Genomic DNA, 18099 nt, shown 5'->3' with positions numbered 1-18099 from the left:
GGAGCGGACTCGGCACCCGCCTCCGGTGGGCAGACCTAGCGACGGGCGGGGGGCTGCGACAACTGGGCGGGTATGTTGCAGTCAGGGATACACGGTCTGGGCGGCAGAGCCGGTTCGGTGCTCCGTGCAGCGGCCAACTGGACGTGCGAGGCCGGCAGAGCAAGCCGGGAAGCAGCAGGGTGGAAGCGTAGCGGGGCCCGCAGCTTCAGCAGCGCCGCGGTGGCTATGGCCCCGATCAAGGTGACCGGTCCTAGCTCTCCTGGGTTCACCCTGTCGCGGCTCTTTGGGCTCCACGCGGGTTCTCGGGCTGTCCTCCTTTGAAGCTTTCTTCCTGTCATGCATTCTGCAAGACCCCATCGCTGTCCTTCAGTCCCGGGACTTGAGCCTCCCTGTTAAATTAACGGTGTGACGTTCAGGGACAGGTCCCCCCTATTTTCAAGCAACTGGATGCTGTCATTTTCCATTCTTAAAATATCTCCCTTGCTGCTTTTCAAATCCCTTATAACCCTCTCCAAAGCCCCAGCCCTTTTGTGATAGTACTAGATGACACTTCACCGCATGTTTTGAAAGAGCTGGGGTCCCTTGGATACCTGGGGTTTGTTTTTCCCATTGCTGTCTCCCCTCTGTGAATGTTTCGCCTTCTATTTGGTCTTTCTGGAATTCTGGAAGCTTCTTGAACCTACCTACCCCCTCCTGTTCTTGGACTTTACCCCCCCCCCTTTTTTTTTAAAGAAAAAAACAAAAACAACCAAAAACATTCTCACTGTGTAGTCCTGGCTGGCCTGGAACTTGGTGTGTATACCAGACTGACCTCAGACTCTTAAAAGATCTGCGTGCCTCTGCCTCCGTAGTGTTGGGATTAAAGGCCCTTTACTTTTTTAAAAGCACTCTTTAATACATGTTTAGTGTGTATATTTGGGAACACCGTGTGCATGTGGAGGTGAGAGGACAGCTTTCTCAGGAGTCAGTTCTGTCTCTCTCCCATGTGGTTATGGGGCTAAACTCAGGTGGTTAGGCTTGGTGGCAAGCGCTTGACCTGCTGACCTCAGCCTACCCTGAGAGCCTGTGTCCTGAACACTTTGCCTTGAGCGTCTTCCCTGGCTTTCCATTGTGTGGACAGGATTTTCTTCCTCCCTGTTGCCAGGTGCTTTCTCAACCCCAGACTGGGTGCTTCTCTCTGTGCGTTGATCCGTCTTGGGTAGCTTGTTTACACAGCATTGCAACACTAGTGGAGGCCTCTCCTTTCTCTGTGGCCACCAGCTGGCCTGAAACAAAAACCAGGCTTCCTTGAAGCTTGGAAGATGTGAGGCAAGCAGGAGGTGCAGAAGACAGGGGTGGAACCCTGGAAGCTGGCAGGTGCACTTTCTCTGCTGGGTGTCAGCACCGGCTCCATGAAGATCTGTGTCTGCCTAGGTGTGGTTTCCTAGGCCTTTTTTAACCCCCTTTTACCCTGGAGCCCTTGTCTGCAGGTGGGAGATGCCATCCCCTCCGTGGAGGTATTTGAGGGGGAGCCTGGGAAGAAGGTGAACCTGGCAGAGCTGTTCAAGGGCAAGAAAGGTGTGCTGTTCGGAGTTCCTGGGGCCTTCACCCCTGGCTGTTCTAAGGTGAGGCTTCTTTGCAGAATCAGGCCTGTGGGAGAAAAGGACCCGAGTTAAATCTAACACCTCTGCCTGATCCTGCTCGTGGGAGCACTGAAAGATTGTGCTAATGAGACAGAAGTTTTGCCCATGGGAATTTTATGTTTTTGACCACAGATCCTTAGGTTCAAGCTTCCTCGTAGCCAAGGCGAAAGGAAAAGGCACATTTTACTCCGGGTTCCTTAGCCTGATCAGAGAGATACCAGAAACTGGGAGCTAAAGAGCAGGCTCGGGAACGCCTGCTCTTTTGCTGTCTTTTGACCCTTTGGTTTCCTCTTAGACCCACCTGCCTGGGTTTGTGGAGCAAGCTGAGGCTCTGAAGGCCAAGGGAGTGCAGGTGCTGGCATGTCTGACTGTTAATGACGTCTTTGTGACAGAAGAGTGGGGTCGAGCCCACCAGGCGAAAGGCAAGGTGAGGTATGAGGTTCTGTCTGAGGGGTCAGACCCAGGTAGGATTCCTTGTTTTCTATTACTTTTGGTTTGCTTCCTTTATGTGTTGGATGGGTCCTCATGCCATGGTATATAAGTGGAGGCCGGAGGATAACTTGTGAGATTTGGTTCTCTCCTCCTGCCTTGTGGGGTCCTGGGGAATGAACTCAGGTTGTCAGGCTTGGCAGCAAGCGCCTTTGCTCACTGAACCATCACTGGCACTGGAGGTTTCTTCGTGACATTTACTCTCTGTCCCTCAGGTTCGGCTCCTGGCTGACCCAACTGGGGCCTTTGGGAAGGTGAGTGCGCCACCCTTCCCTCAGCCTGCAGTTGGTCCTGGAGGGACGTGTTATGTGGGGAGCAGTTTCTGACCTGTTTGGGGGCTCTTGACACCCATCTCTGCCTGTCTTCTAGGAGACAGATTTATTACTAGGTGATTCTTTGGTGTCTCTCTTTGGGAACCGCCGGCTGAAGAGGTAAAGTGGAAATCCTCGCCGTTGGCACGAGGGGTCCTAAAGGCTGGCTCGGCCTCTGCAGCTGTGCCTCTTTTCCACAGGTTTTCCATGGTGGTAGACAATGGCGTAGTGAAGGCGCTGAATGTGGAGCCGGATGGCACAGGCCTCACCTGCAGCCTGGCCTCCAGCATCCTCTCCCAGCTCTGAGACCCGGCCAGATGGAGGTCCTCTGTTGCTCTATCTTCCCTGCCCAGCTTTGGGCCAAGAGGTCCAGCCCCTCCTCACCTGGGGCCCCTTAAATGGAACCTTGACCATATTTCTGCAATAAACAGTTTGATTTTCGTCTTTGCCTTTGCCATGGAATTGTCTGCTTTGCCCTTGCTCTTGGTGTAGCTCCAGTTGGAGCCGAGGTCAATGGCAGGGGTTCATGGGAGAAAGTGGAGAACAGCCAGGGCAGGTTTCCGGAAGCATCCTCTAACAAGCTGAAAGCTGAGAGGAAGCCAGAATTGGCTCTGCTTGGTGCATCCTGAGGCAGCTGGTGCTTGGTCTAGGAGCTGACCGATTCCATTTACTCTTAAAACACTGGACAGGATGATCCTTCAGGAGCATCTCAGGTACCGACCGACCAGGCGTCCTAAGAGCACACAGTACCAGCCCCAGGCAGTACAGGAAACTACCTGAGGGAAAGGTGTGGCCAGGGGTGAGCAGGGATGAGGCACAAAAAGTCAGGGACACTAGTAGGGCCTAGGGCCTCAGGAGAGGCAGACCCTACTCCTGGCCTTTAGAATCCGTGTTCAGGGGAGCAGGGGATGGCTGGGAAGCCTTCACTGTGTTTAGGAGGTAGCTGCTTACAAAGCATCTGACCAGTCTGTGTAGCTGTAGTGAGGGGTACCAGTCCTGTACTGTAGCAGGCTTTCTCGTGGACCACAGCCAGCTCCCAAATAAAGACACGGAGACTTAATATTAGTTATGAAGGCTTGGCCTTAGCTTATGCTTGTCCCCCTAGCTCTCATAACTTAAATGAACCTGGTTTTCATCTTTGTTTCGCCTTAGGGCTTTTTGCCTTTCTTTCATTCTGTAGGTCCTACTCCGTATCCAGCTAACTGGTGGTTGCCTGGCTGGTTGGCCCCAAGCATCCCCCCCTTTCCTCCCTCCTCTCCTCTGCTACTTCCTGTCAACTAGTTGCTAATCCCACTCTCTGAGCCCAGGTTATTGTTATTTAATTAACACAAATGCAACATATTTTTACATAGTTAAACAAATGCAGCGCAAGCAAGCGTTAACACATCTTTGCCTGGTTAAACAAATATTCCACAACACTATACAGCACTCAAGACCAAAGCAGCTCTGCAGCAGCCAAACACTGAGGCCAGGCAGGGTGGAAGACGCCCTGTTGCTCAAAGGAACCTCGAGATGGGAATGGCAGAGAAGTTAATTCAGAGGGTTAGTCTGGAAAGGTAGTATTGGCCTCGGTTATAGCAGGATTGGGCAGTTTGGGTATCGGGGCTGCTTGGCTGAGGCCATCTGGAAATCAGGAGTTCAGGGCTTTAAGAGAGGTAAGCAACATCTCAGCCATCACCACAGGACTTGTCCAGAGCACAGGTCCAAGTTAAATCTGAGACTGTGGAGCTGGGAGACAGAAGACAGGTGTCGAAAGATTTGTTATGGGATGCCAGGGGAGGGCACGGGGCTGGGTGAAGCCATGGGCTCTCCGGGTAGGGGGCTAGGTGGTGTCTTTGGGCTCTCCTACTAAGGGGACCCACTCCTCAGCTATCTGAGTGGCCAGTGCACCCATCCTTGCTCCTGAGAGTCTCTCACCCTCCTCACCACCCCATATGTCACCGGCCAGTTCTCCTCTGTCCTCTGTGACACTTGGGTCACAGTGACCCTGACAAGCACAGTGCAGACTTGTCCCTTCCCAGATCTTTAAAGATAATGAAGGAGCCACGGAACAGGGCTTCTGTACAGGGCGTGGACTGAGGCAGAGCAGTGTCCCGGAGCTGTGCCTCCTGTTCCACCCTGCAGCCTCATCCGCCTTGGCAGGCCCTCACAAATGCCAACTTCCATTTCTCACAAGGCCTCTGAAGAAGTGTTCCCTCAGGGCTGTGGAGGTGGGCAGAGGTTAAGAGCACTGGCTGTCCTTCCAGAGGTCCTGAGTTCAATTCCCAGGCTGTTCTTCCAGAGGTCCTGAGTTCAGTTCCTAGCCACCACAAACCAGTAACCATCTGATGGCTCACAAACCATCTATGAGATCTGGTACCCTCTTCTGTCATGCAGGCAGAATACTGTATAAATAATAATCACAATCATAGTAATAATAATAAAATAGTTAACAAAAAAGAAGTGTCCTCTCCAGTCTCTTACCACTTGTTGGGTTTCTAGGCTGACAGAAGGGGGTTTACCAGCACCTTAGGACAGCCTTCTGGGGGGTTGTGGGCCCTGGTTGCACAGCATCTGGGGTGAAATGTCTAGTAGCTGAGCCAGTCCTAGGGCAGCTCCAGACCCCTAAGGAGATCACTACCTGCCAGGAGAATGCACTAAGGCTGTTTCTAGAGCCAGCAGACTGAGCTTCAGGCCTGAAGGAAGGCTAATCAGGCCCTGTGGATGGGGCCTGAGAGCTTAGGAGACCCGAGGCTGCACCTGGAACAGGGACTGGTACACTAGTTTTCTGCTGCAGGAGCAGGAAGCCTGAGGGTCAGCCGTTAAGAGAGGTTTACAGCATGCGGAGACAGAGGCAGGTGGATCTTCGTGAGTTTGAGGCCAGCCTGGTCTACAGAGCGAGTCCCAGGACAGCCAGGGCTGGCTACACAGAAAAACGCTGTCTCGGAAAAAACAGAGAAGCAGAGCAGAGCATAGAGTGGGAGAAAAAACAGCATGCAGGGTTGTAATGAGAGTGAGTAACTGTGGGGAGGGAAGTCCATTAGCTAGAGAGAGTTCAGGTAGGGGAAGAGGTGAGAAAGGCTAGGATGCTCGCATAGACCTTGAAATGTGTGACAGAGACTTGTGATACTGAGGGGGCCTGGAGATCAGCATTCACTGAAGTGCTGATAGGCACCACAGGAGAGATAGTGTCCCTTTAGTCAGAGCTAAGGGAAATGAGGTGAACCACTTTCTTAAGTTCCTGAGGAATGCTGACATTCATGTAACCTCCAGAAATCCTCCTATAGTCCAGTTTGAGCTCATGTCTGGGTATTTAGATTGCCTTTTGGAGTTTGAGGAATTGATTTTCTTTTGGACCTGATATGGGACTAGACCAAGTTTTGTTGGGAGTTCATAGATGTGCTGAGGTGGCGATGGTGGCTGGGTGACTACTGGGGACACATCTCTATCTTACAGCTCTGCTAATCTGAACATGTTTTTACCTGAAAACTCAGTGTGGCTGCTGGAATTCCAGATACCACACCTTTAGTCTAGCAAACAGAAAGAAATGCTGTGCCCTGTGCATCTTGGGTCCTGGTGTGTTAGCTAAGGACAACAAGGAGTGAAGAGAGGACAGACACAGATACACAAAGCTGGGATCAGGTAGACTCTGCTACCAGTACTGTGGCTACAGGGAGCCTCAGGGTGTTTATTAGGCACAACACTGAGGAGGAGTTCCCTAGTTTGAGTAGGAGGGCTCTGTAGGTGAGTGGTCTCCCCTATGCACATGACAGGGAGGAAGCTGCAGCTGCTAGTCTTTGCACACACTCATCAGTAATTTGTAAACATTCGTGCTTGGACTCCATAGGAGAGCTTTGCATTCCTCTTGAGCTTGGCCCCTAGATCTTGTGTCCAAGATCTTAGAGTCCTCAACATGGACAAGCACATGTCAAAATACTCTTTCATTCATTCAGGGCTGGCTACAAAGGAGGAAATGGGAAATAGGAGAAAAATCATCCCATTACCTTTAAGGTTTTCTGAAGAAGTTACCAAGTTACCACATCCCAAAAACCTAAATGGATGCCTTTCTTAGTTTTTTTTTTTTTTTTTTTGTCATTTTGAAATAAGATAGAGTTATCTGAAAGAGGGACTCTCAACTTAAAAAAAAACACAAAAATTCATCTGTTGTAGAACATTTGTTTAATTATGCAAAGATGTGTTGCATTCCTTCATGTTACATTTGTTTAACTCTGTGAAGCTGTGTTACTTTACCTGTCTAAAACACCTGATTGGTCTAATAAAGAGCTGAATGGCCAATAGTAAGGCAAGAGAAAGGATAGGCAGGGCTGGTAGACAGAGAGAATAAAAGAGGAGGAGAAATCTGGGAAGAGGATTGAAGGAACAAGAGAACAAGGAGAGGAGGACGCTAGGGACCAGCCACCAAGCCACACAGCCAGCCATGGAGTAAGAATGAAAGTAAGATCACAGAAGGAAGAAAAGGAAAAAGCCCAGAGACAAAAGGTAGATGGGGTAATTTAAGAAAAGCTGGCTATAAATAAGCCAAGCTAAGATTGGGCAATTATGAGAAAGAATAAGCCTCTGTGTGTGATTTATTTGGGAGGTGGTTGGCAGCCCCCCAAAAGAGCCAAAAAAGTCAAAAGAGTAAAAAGCAACCAACTACACCCATCTTCATGAGACTGGCCTGTAGTCATGCCTGTGGGGCGTTTTCTTGATTAATGATTGATGTGGGAGAACCCAGATCACTCCGGGGGCTGCCACCCTGGGCTGGTAGTCCCTGGTTGTATAAGAAAGCAGACTGAGCATGCCATAGGGAGCAAGCTAGTAAGTAGTGTTCCTTTGTTCATTGGAACTTGAAATCCTTCTGTCTCAGTCTTTCATGGACTGGATTGTAGGAACGAATCACTTACCTGACACAGTGTAAGTACACCTAGGGAGTATGCAATTGTCTGTCTGTCTGTATATCTATCTATCCATCCATCTACCCAATGCTACATATGTTGTTTATAGACCGTGGTCACTGGCTTTTAACTCCCTTCCCAAGGCAGCCATAGGAACTAAACTGAAATCTTCTTCAAAGCTTCTCATAGAAGCTCTAAATTCTGTTCTTCATCTCTGAGCTAGACAGAACAATAGTTCTTTGACCTAGCCTTGTCTGATAATAGATCCTGAGACCCTGATCCTTCAGGAGGGGATTTGTCCCTTCCCCTGGAGGGAGGTGCTGCAGATGGGGCCTTGGAGAATCTGAGCAGACTGGCTGAGCTGGCATCCACACCCATTCCGACCCTGTTTGTCTAACTACTTTTTAGTGAGGGTGTGAAACTTCAGTCCTGCCTGCATGGAGATGCCACCCTGAGAATTCAGAAGGACAGGGTTTGGCAAGATCCTCTGAATTGCCAAAAAGGCAGGGTGCCAAGGGCAGCATGCTTTTCCCCCTGTTCTTCCCCTGCTCCACTCCAATCTTTCTACCTGAAGCTTTTGTCTTTGTTCCTCTGCAGTGCTGGGGGTGGAGGCCAGGCCTTGCTAGGTAAGCACTCTGCTGCTGACCCACACCCCAGCCTGTGATTCTCGTTATAATACAACAAACTGAAGTAAGTGTCTCAGTTTTCTGCTGTGCACAGAAAGGCTGAGGATAAAGCTCGGGGACAGAGCACTTGCCTTGCATTCATTGCAAAAAGACAGGAAACAGAAATTAGTGTTAAAAACTGGGGCCTGGAGAGAAGGTTCTGTGGTTAAGAGCACTTGATGCTCTTCTGGAGGACCTGGTTCAGATCCCAGCACCCACATAGCAGCTCACAACCATCAGCAGCTCCAGTTCCAGGGGACCCAGCACCCTCTTATAAACTATGCAGGCACCATGCATGCTTATGGCACACTGACACTCATAAACATAAAATAAAAATAAATATTAGAAAAAGAAAAACAAAAGCACTGGGCTTTCTCTGTAATCCCAGTAATCAGAAGGTGAAGGTAGGAGGATCAGGAATACAGTCAAATAGAGGAACATGCCTGACTCCATTTTGGAGGCAGAAGCCATTATGCTGTTTTTTAATAAACAAGTTTCTATTTATGTGAAAGTTGAGTTTCTCAAACCTGACCTTCCACAACAGATGACCTTGATTTGTTTCTGAGAAACCTTGACCCTCCCTGACCCCTCCCTAATCACCAAGGTGGTAACTCTAAAGGTCTCCCAGACAAGGCATGCAAGATAGTGGTGGTGCAAGCCTTTAATCCCAGCACTCAGGAGGCAGAGGTGGGCGGATCTCTGTGAGTTCGAGACCAGTCCGGTCTACAAGAGCTAGTTCCAGGGCAAGCTCTAAAACTACAAAGAAACCCTGTCTCGAAAAACTGAGAGAGAGAGAGAGAGAGAGAGAGAGAGAGAGAGAGAGAGAGAGAGACAGACAGAGAGAGAGAGAGACAGACAGAGAGAGAGAGAGACAGAGAGAGTGAGAGAGAGAAAGAGAGAAGCCACGCCCCCACCTATTCACCCTACCCACCCCCTGGCCACTGTTGCAAGCTGATCTTCAGCTTCCAGCCTGAGTCTTTTTCCTCTCGAAGAGGCAGCTTCTGCCTCTCCCTACTTCTCCCCTGACCCCTTCTGTTTCTCTCTCTCTCTCTCTGTCTCCCTCTCTCTGCTCTTCTTCTTCTCCCACTTGCCTTCCATAACCCACTAAATAAACATCCAACCTCTCTCTGCGTGGCATGCCTATCTATGTCTCTGTCTCTCGTCCACCGAGTGGCTCCCTGCCTGGGACCAGCTGCCTTGGGAGACCTGTGGCGTGGTCTTGTGGCCCACTGACTGCCACTGCTCACGGACCTGCAGCGTTTCTCCTGCTGCAGCCACTGATGATCTGCAGCATTTTTAATCAATCCATTACATTGGTGTCGAAACCCGGGAGGCTCTTCCACCCTGAGCCCCTCTCCCGGGGTCGGAATCCGAAACCAGGTATTTTTTTTTTTCACAACAACCATGTCTTCCATATGCCTGAGTATGATTTCTACAGTGTAATTTCTGGCTTCAATTGGTGAGTTTCCCCCATTCTGGTTAGCTTAACTGTATCACTGAACCCAAGGAATTGACCAGTGAACACCTGGAAATCTTTTGGTATTCCTAGAAAATGGAGGGACAGCCCCCAACCACAGGCAGTTGAGCCTTTCGCTGACATTCATCTCTGAATTGCTTCCCATAGCTAAAATTGTTACCAGACTGACCCGGAGTCAGTCCTGCCGTGCTAGCACTGCACTGGGTGGTGCATTCAACTGGGGGCCCAGGGTCTCTCAGTTTTTCTTTCTCTTTTTTCTTTTTGTTTTTTTTTTCTACCTTGCTGTGAAAGGCTGCTCAGAGTGGCCTCTGGCCTCTCTGGCTTCCAAGTCACCCCGACCTGATCCAGTCAGGCCATAACATCCCACTCATGGGCAGGGACGCTTTCCCACAGGTCCTTCAATGTTTACTCCAATTCACACCCCACCCACAGCCGAGAGACATCTCTCTTTGTGCCTTGTGGTGTTGCTGTTTTTTGCTGGTTTTCAAGGTTTTAGCTATGGCTAGCAAGCCTTCCATGTCTGTCCCCCCTGGGGTGCAGGCCTTTTAGGCCCTAAAACCCCAGCCTTAATGCCCTACTTCTTCAGCTCGTACCCTCACTCCGCAGGTGTTCCGCCAGCTCCACTTTTTTTTTTTTGGATTTTTTTCGAGACAGGGTTTCTCCGTAGCTTTTTGGTTCCTGTCCTGGAACTAGCTCTTGTAGACCAGGCTGGCCTCGAACTCACAGAGATCCGCCTGCCTCTGCCTCCCGAGTGCTGGGATTAAAGGCGTGCGCCACCAATGCCCGGCTCCGCCAGCTCCACTTTTATGGGAGCTTCCTAACTGCTGTCAGCGCACACAGGCAAATGGAAGAGTTTCCTCAAACTGTCCCTGCCACCGCTACTGCTGTCAACAAGACTGGTCAGATCCACGAGGCAGCTTTTTTCATTTCCAGCCTTTTGCTCCCCGCTGTGGCTTGTGGCATGGCGGCTTAGCAACAGGGTGGATCATGCCTCTAGGTCTCTCTTTATTATTAACCTTAAATTCCCTGCAGCTCAAAATTGTGGCTTTTCCATCCATGTGACTGCTTCCATTTTGACTGAGGTCAGCTGACCTTGCCATCATCTTAACTGAGGTCAAGTGACTTCACCACCATCTGTTTTTATTGATATTTATTGATCTCTACATTTTTCTCTGCTCCCCTCCCTGCCTCTCCCCTCCCCTCTTCAATCCTCCCCCAAGTTCCCTATTCTCCCAATTTACTCAGGAGATCTTGTCTTTTTATACTTTCTACTTCCCATGTAGATTAGATCTGTGTCAGTCTCTCTTAGTGTCCATATTGTTGTCTAAGTCCTCTGGGATTGTGTTTTGTAGGCTGGCTTTCTTTGCTTTATGTTTAAAAACCACCTATGAGTGAGTACATGTGATAATTGTCTTTCTGTGTCTGGGTTACCGCACTCAAAATAATGTTTTCTAGTTCCATCCATTTTCCTGTAAAATCTAAGCTGTCGTTATTTTTTCTGCTATGTAGTACTCCATTATGTAAATGTACCACATTTTTCTAATCCATTCTTCGATCATTTAGGTTCTCTCCAGGTTCTGGCTATGACAAAAAAAGCTGCTATGAACATGGTTGAGCACATGTCCTTGTGGCATGATTGAGCATCCTTTGGATATATACCCAAAAGTGGTATTACTGGGTCTTGAGGAAGGTTGTTTCCTGATTTTCTGAGAAATGCCACACCGACATCCAAAGGGGTTGTACCAGCTTGCATTCCCACCAGTAATGCAGAAGTGTTCCCTTTTCCCCACAACCTCTCCAGCATAAGTTGTCATCAGTGTTTTTGATCTTGGCCATTCTTACAGGTGTACGATGGAATCTCAGAGTTGTTTTGATTTGCATTTCTCTGATGATTAAGGATGTTGAACATTTCCTTAAGTGTCTTTCAGTCATTTTAGATTCCTCTGTTTAAAGTTCTCTGTTTAGGTCTGTACTCCATTTTTTTTTATTGGATTATGTGATCTTTTGGTGTCCAATTTCTTGAGTTCTCTGTATATTTTGGAGATCAGACCTCTGTCTGATGTGGGGCTAGTAAAGATCTTTTCCTATTCTGTAGGCTGTCATTTTGTCTTGTTGATATCTTCATTATCATCTTAACTGAGTGGCTTTTCCAGACAACATATGACTGCTGCCATTTGAACTGAGGTCAGGTGACCTTACCACCATCTTAACTGAGGTCAGGTGACTTTGCCACCATCTTAAATGATAGCCAGGTCAGGTGACCAAGTCCTGCCATCTTTACTGAAGTGTACCCTACCTGGTCCCCTGGCTTACTTATGTTTTTGTCTCTAAATTCCTTTTGCTGACTCTGTTGCATGTGTATTTTGCACAGTGGCATGCCTTTGCTAGGACCCACTAAGAGCATCCACTTCACCCAATTCCTGCTCACTCTGTGTGTGTGGGTTCATACATGTAACTTAAATGCACCTATGTTTACTTTAAATGTTATAATTGTCTGTTCATTGCATCTCATTTCAGACTACAAAAACAATAAGTCTCATGTTTTAAACTGGCATGTACTTTTAATTCTCTTACAAAATTACTTTATATTTATATTAAGATGTCTCTACTTGTCAGTTCTGCTATTAACCTTCTATTGCAAGCAGTTTTTTCTTCTTTCTGTCTTTTTTTTTGTTTGTTTTTTTTGTTTTTGTTTTTGCGAGTCAGGGTTCCTCTGTGGTTTTGGAGCCTGTCCTGGAACTAGCTCTGTAGACCAGGCTGGTCTCGAACTCACAGAGATCCACCTGCTTCTGCCTCCCGAGTGCTGGGATTAAAGGTGTGCACCACCACCACCCGGCCTTCTTTCTGTCTTTTTACGAGTGTAAATCTTAGCTGTTAAATTGAGCGCCAGTACAGTCAAACTTGGACCTAGCTCTCCAGGAAGATGCTATACTGTAGCTATACCATATAAACAGTCCTCAACTGCTCAGAGATCTGGGGAATATGACATTTAACTATTTAATTATTAGAAAATTTTTCATAACAAAAAGAGACAGTTTGGCTCCTAGCAGCACTCTACTTCCTCCAAAGAAGACAGAAGACAAATGGGCACAGAACAACGTCCTCTGCAATTCGCTGCAACTGCCAAGTGCTGACCACTGGGGAAAACTGCCTTTCATCTAAACTGAAGATCTCCAGACATGGACAGAATCGCTGGAATCAACAGCCTTTCTCCTCAGGTCAAGGTAGGCCTGTCTTTCTACAGATTTCTTAGCCCACAGGATCATCTGGAGCCTGGCAGGCCCTGTGCTAAACAGCAAAAGGCAAATATGGCCTTCAGCAACCATGGAGGACCCTGAAGAGTAGCTCTAGGTGCTAACCAAGTAAATTCTCTGTCATTTTTTAATCAGTAACTCAAGTAAAATTTTATCCTTCCCAAAGATCTCTGATGCAGTTTAACAGCTGAGAGGTTTTGTCAGTTTAAAAAGACAGCCTCACCAAACAAATTTTAGTAAATTACAAATACAAGTTATTAAGGTGTGTACCTGCAAGTTATAAAGGTGTGAGGACAAGTGCATGCTATCAGATTTCTCTCTCACACTGCCTTCCATAGTCTTAAAAATAATTTTTGTTGTACAAAAATATCTGTCATAGTCATTCTGACATAAATATGCTACTGTTTATATAATGTATATGTCTAGAACTTCTATTTTCACAAACCCAAAGAATTCTTGTGAGTTCCAGAAAGCTGAATTGAAGGATCCACCTTAAACAGGTCAGGTACATCCTGCTCAATTCCCTGGTCCTAAATTTTTTCCCCTAAACTTAATTTTTGTCCTCTGTTCTTCTAATACCTTAAACAGGTTTAAGAAACACCAAACATTTCCATACCACAAACGTCAGACAGGAACCAAGAGACCAGCTACGCCAGAATGTGACCAGCACCCAGCTTTGTTAGGTTCTCCCTACCAATGATGATGACCACAAAAAAGCAGGAAGCAGTCTTGAGAATCTGCTGCCCCCAATTCCTTTAACCTGTGGTGCATGACCTCCTGTCTTTTTTTTTTTTTTTGGTTTTTCGAGACAGGGTTTCTCTGTAGTTTTGGAGCCTGTCCTGGAACTAGCTCTTGTAGACCAGGCTGGTCTCGAACTCACAGAGATCCGCCAGCCTCTGCCTCCCGAGTGCTGGGATTAAAGGCGTGCGCCACCACCGCCCGTTTTTTTCTTTTTCTTTTTTTTTTTTTTGATTTTTCGAGACAGGGTTTCTCTGTAGCTTTTGGTTCCTGTCCTGGAACTAGCTCTTGTAGACCAGGCTGGCCTCGAACTCACAGAGATCCACCTGCCTCTGCCTCCCGAGTGCTGGGATTAAAGGCGTGTGCCACCACCGCCCTCCTGTCTTTTTATTATAAAAAAGAGATGGGAATGTAATGGTCTGTTCTGTCTCTTTAAGAGACAAGCCACGCCCCCATCTATTCACCCCCCCACACCCCCGGCCACTGAGGCAAGCTGATCTTCAGCTTCCAGCCTGAGTCTCTTTCTTTTTCCATCTCCCTCTCAAGAGGCAGCTTCTGCCTCTCCCCACTTCTTCCTTTCCCCCTTCTGTTTTTTTCTCTCTCTCCCCCTCTCTCTCTGCCCCTCTCTCTGCTCTTCTCCTTCTCCCTCTTCCCTTCCATAACCCACTAAATAAATATCCAACCTCACTCTACATGGCGTGCCTATCCATGTCTCTGACTCGCGACTGCTGAGTGGCTCCCTGCCTTCGGAGACCTGCGGCATGGCCTCGTGGCATGCCCATCTATCTGTCTTTCCTTGTGGCCCACTGTAGCCACTCAGAGAACTGCGCCATCCCTTCCTGGGACTGGCTGCTCTTGGGACCTGCTGTTTGCTGCCTGCTGCCACATGGCTCACTGCCATTGATGTGGGAGTATCATATATCAATCTGTTGATTTCATTGGTAAGCAATAAAGAAACTGCTTGGCCCTGATAGGTTAAAACATAGGTGGGAGGAGTAAACAGAACAGAATGCTGGGAGGAAGAGGAAGTGAGCTCAGAGAGACGCCATGCTCCCCTTTCCCAGGCGGACACGAGAGCTCTGCTCTCTGAGGCACACGCGATGAAGCTCTGACCCAGGATGGATGTAGGCTAGGATCTTTCCCGGTAAGACTGATGCTACACAGATTATTAGAGATGGCCTAGTCCAGGTGCAAGAGTTAGCCGAGAAGAGGATAGATATAAAAGGTCAAGCAGTGTTTAAATGAATACAATTTGTGTGTTGTTATTTTGGGGCATAAGCTAGACAGGCGGCCGGGGTGCTGGGGACGCAGCCCCGCCGCTCCTATTACAACATGCCATCACTCGGAGACCTGCAGTATTTCTGCCGCTGCAGCCGCCAGAGATCCTGCAGCATTTTTTATTTAATCCATCACAGTGACTACATGATATTTTAAGGATGTTTTTTATTTCCTTATTGCCTCGTTGTCTGCGTTCTGTAGAACTACTAGTGATTTTACTCCTTAAAAGGGTCCTAAGAGGTGGATTTAGGGCTGCTCTCTTTAACCTGACATAGGAGGCAGTTGCTGACCAGCTCTTGGGTGTACCCTTATAAAAATCAAGCTTGCTTCAAATTTGACTCCAGTTGGGGTGGTGGTCTTGTGCTTGCTGCTAGGATTAACACAATTTTAGCTCCATGGCAAGTTGCTGAGACCCTAGCTTTAAGGAACACACATACCACACGTGCACACACACTAGGGATGAAGGTATGGCTCAGTTGGTAAAGTGCCTGCCACACACAAACAAGGACCTGAGTTCAGTCCATAGAATCTGTGTAAAACTGTGGGGGTGCTCTTCTAAAAACCCAGCACTGGTGTGTGTGTGTGGGTGCAGAGCCAAGTGGATCCCTCAAGTTCCTTGTCCAGCCAGTCAATCAAGGTTCAGTTTCAGGTATAACACGAGATAAGTGGTGGCTTGAGTCTGATCCTTGGAACCATGCAAAGGTGCAAGAAGAAAACTATACAAATTGTTCTCTGATCGCCACTTGAGTGCTGTGGCCCATGTTCCCACACGCAGGCATCACACCCACACAGTAGCGTAAGTCACGCTGGACAGCGATCGCAGAAGGGTTCAGCGTCAAGGTTTGGCTTCCACATGTGTCTGTGCCCATATGCACACATCCACACAGATGCACTAACAACTACATAGCATATACGCAAATTTTAAGATACCCTTTTTCTGTTTTAGGCTTATTTTTAAGTATGTGTTTGTCTTAATATATGGTCTGTGGAAGGGTGTCGAGGTGCACGTGCAACGCAGATCGGTTGAAGAAAGAAGTAACTGCAAGATGAAATGTTAAGGCCTGTGTGGCAGCTGGGGGTGGGCCAGCCTCTCCAATGGACTGAACCCTGAACTACTGTACAAAGGTGTATTTACTGAAAGTTACACAAAGTATTTCCTCATACCAAGGTCCCTCATCTAATTCACACGTCTTACTGAAGGGGGCGTCACATGCCCCCATGACTCTAGTCCTTTATTATGTAGCATTTGCAATACACAATGATACAAGAGTCTCAAGTGTGCCTGAGGTGTCTTGTGACCAAAGTCAAGTCATGGGATGTCTGTTATGCTCTTCAGGAAAACAAGTCTACTTACTAATCACAGGGAAACAGTCACTGTTTTCCACAAGGATTCTTCAAGGTCAAAGTACATCTAAAAAAAAACCCAGTAGTTCATTCTAATATCTACCCAGCTACAGTGACTCTGCTGAATTCCTACAGCAGAGGGGGGTGCCCATGAAGGCCATAGGAGAGCACTGGATCTCCTGGAACTGGAGCCACAGTGCCCTGTATGGGTTTTATGTACCCAACCTCTTGAAGAGCAGCAAGTACTTGGAATCACAGAGCCATTTCTCCAACTCTAACATACAAATTAAAAAAAATCTATGCTGTGGGAACATGGATGTATAGATGATTGGCATAAAGCACAACTAAAACAACCCGAAGCTTGCAGCTGGCATCTAGGATAGGACAGTCTTGGGGAGTGAACCCCCAACTAGTGGGACCTCATGTCATTTCCTGGCAGAGTATCAGAAGTGAACTGGATCAGGGGTCACACATGCTTGTCATGTGGAGATGCCTGAGTCTAGAGAGTTTTCTGTGCTGAACTTAGTGGCACAAGAACAGAGGGAAGGCAGGATCCATAAAGTCAGGCATGGTAGTAAAGCCTGTAGTCCCAGTACCAGCAAGGTGGAAGCAGAAGGAGCAGGAGTTCAAGACCAGCCTCAGCTAAGTAGTGACTCTGAGGCCAACTTGTGCTACACGCAAACCCTGTCCAGCCAGGCAGTGTTGGCGCACGCCTTTAATTCCAGCACTTGGGAGGCAGAGGCAGGTGGATATCTCTGAAATGAATTAAGTAAAAATGCTGTGGATCCCCAAGTAGCTGCAGCGGCAGAAACGCTGCAGGTCCCAAGCAGCAGCAGTGGGCAGCGGGTCCCGAGAGCAGCCAATCCCAGGCAGAGACCGTGCAATTCCCCAAGTGGCTGCAGTGGGCCACAAGGAGCAGCAAGTCTCACGAGAAGAGACAAACAGATGGGCAGACAGGTCTCTGAATGTGGCTGGTCCCAGGCAGGGAGCCACACAGAGGTGGGCGAGAGACAGAGACATGGATAGGCACACCATGCAGAGTGAGGTTGGATATTTATTTAGTGGGTTGTGGAAGGGAAGGGGAGGGGGATAAGGGGAGAAGGGGGAAGAGCAGAGATAGATAGATAGATAGATAGATAGATAGATAGATAGATAGATATGGGAAGGGGAGAAGTGGAGAGAATGGAGTGAGGCAGAAGCTTTCTCTTTAGGGGATAAACAGAAAAGAAAGAGACTCGGGCTGCATGCAGGGAGATCTGCTTGCCTCAGCAGATGGGTGAGGGAGTGGGCATGGCTTGTATCTTAAAGGGACAGGACAGACCCTTACAATCTCTGTGAGTTCAAGGCCAGCCTGGTCTACAGAGTGAGTTCCAGGATAGACTTCAAAGCTACAAAGAAATCCTGCCTCAGAAAAACAAAGAAGAAACCCTGAACCTTGTTTTGGGGGAGAGAGAGAAAGAGAGAGAGAGAGAGAGAGAGAGAGAGAGAGAGAGAGAGAGATTGTTTTCTCCCAATCCTTACATGCATCACTACTTTGTGGGGTCATTTTTGAATAAAGTAAATGCTATTTGATCGTGAGTCATCTCTCAGCCCAGCAAGTGCTATTTGGACCCAAGAGCTGTGATGCTATGACAGTCCAGCTGACGATCAAGATGGCCACTTAATTACTAGCAGGTGGGTTGGTGTGGGATTCCCCTCTGTGTGCTGAGAATGTATTTTATGATCATTGGTTAATAAAGAAGCTATTTTGGCCTATGCCAGGGCAGAATAGAACTAGGTGGGAAAACTAAACTGAATACAGGGAGTCAGAGAGATGCCATGTAGTTGCTGAAGGAGAAAGATGATAAAACCTTACTGGTAGGCCACAACCTTGTGGTGATACATAGATGAATAGAAATGGGTTAATTTAAGATGTAAGAGCTAGCTAGAAATATGTCTGAGCCATTGGCCAAACAGTGTTGTAATTAAAATAGTTTCTGTGTGATTATTCAGGTCTGGGTAATGGGGAAACAAAAAGCAGTCTCTGTTTACAGAGGGTAGCCTA

General features: G+C 47.9%; 1 protein-coding gene across 2 annotated transcripts; it reads left to right on the top strand.

The window, feature by feature from the left end:
- Positions 1 to 2868, top strand: Prdx5 (peroxiredoxin 5). 2 transcript variants are annotated; one of them, XM_075973315.1, is made up of 6 exons: positions 7 to 240; positions 1470 to 1604; positions 1918 to 2049; positions 2327 to 2365; positions 2481 to 2542; positions 2623 to 2868. In XM_075973315.1, exons 1-6 carry the CDS (start codon positions 73 to 75, stop codon positions 2726 to 2728), a joined length of 642 nt encoding a protein of 213 aa, XP_075829430.1. In that variant the 5' UTR covers positions 7 to 72; the 3' UTR covers positions 2729 to 2868. The 2 variants fall into 2 exon arrangements, with proteins under 2 accessions (XP_075829431.1, XP_075829430.1); XM_075973316.1 differs by lacking the exon at positions 2481 to 2542 and having other exon boundaries at positions 1 to 240.
- The last annotated feature ends 15231 nt before the right edge of the window (positions 2869 to 18099 follow it).

The sequence above is a fragment of the Microtus pennsylvanicus genome, chromosome 5, assembly GCF_037038515.1.
Source record: "Microtus pennsylvanicus isolate mMicPen1 chromosome 5, mMicPen1.hap1, whole genome shotgun sequence".
NCBI classification, from domain to species: Eukaryota; Metazoa; Chordata; class Mammalia; order Rodentia; family Cricetidae; genus Microtus; species Microtus pennsylvanicus.
The sequence above is the reverse complement of the archived record's forward strand: the minus strand, read 5'-3'. Positions and strand labels throughout refer to the sequence as shown.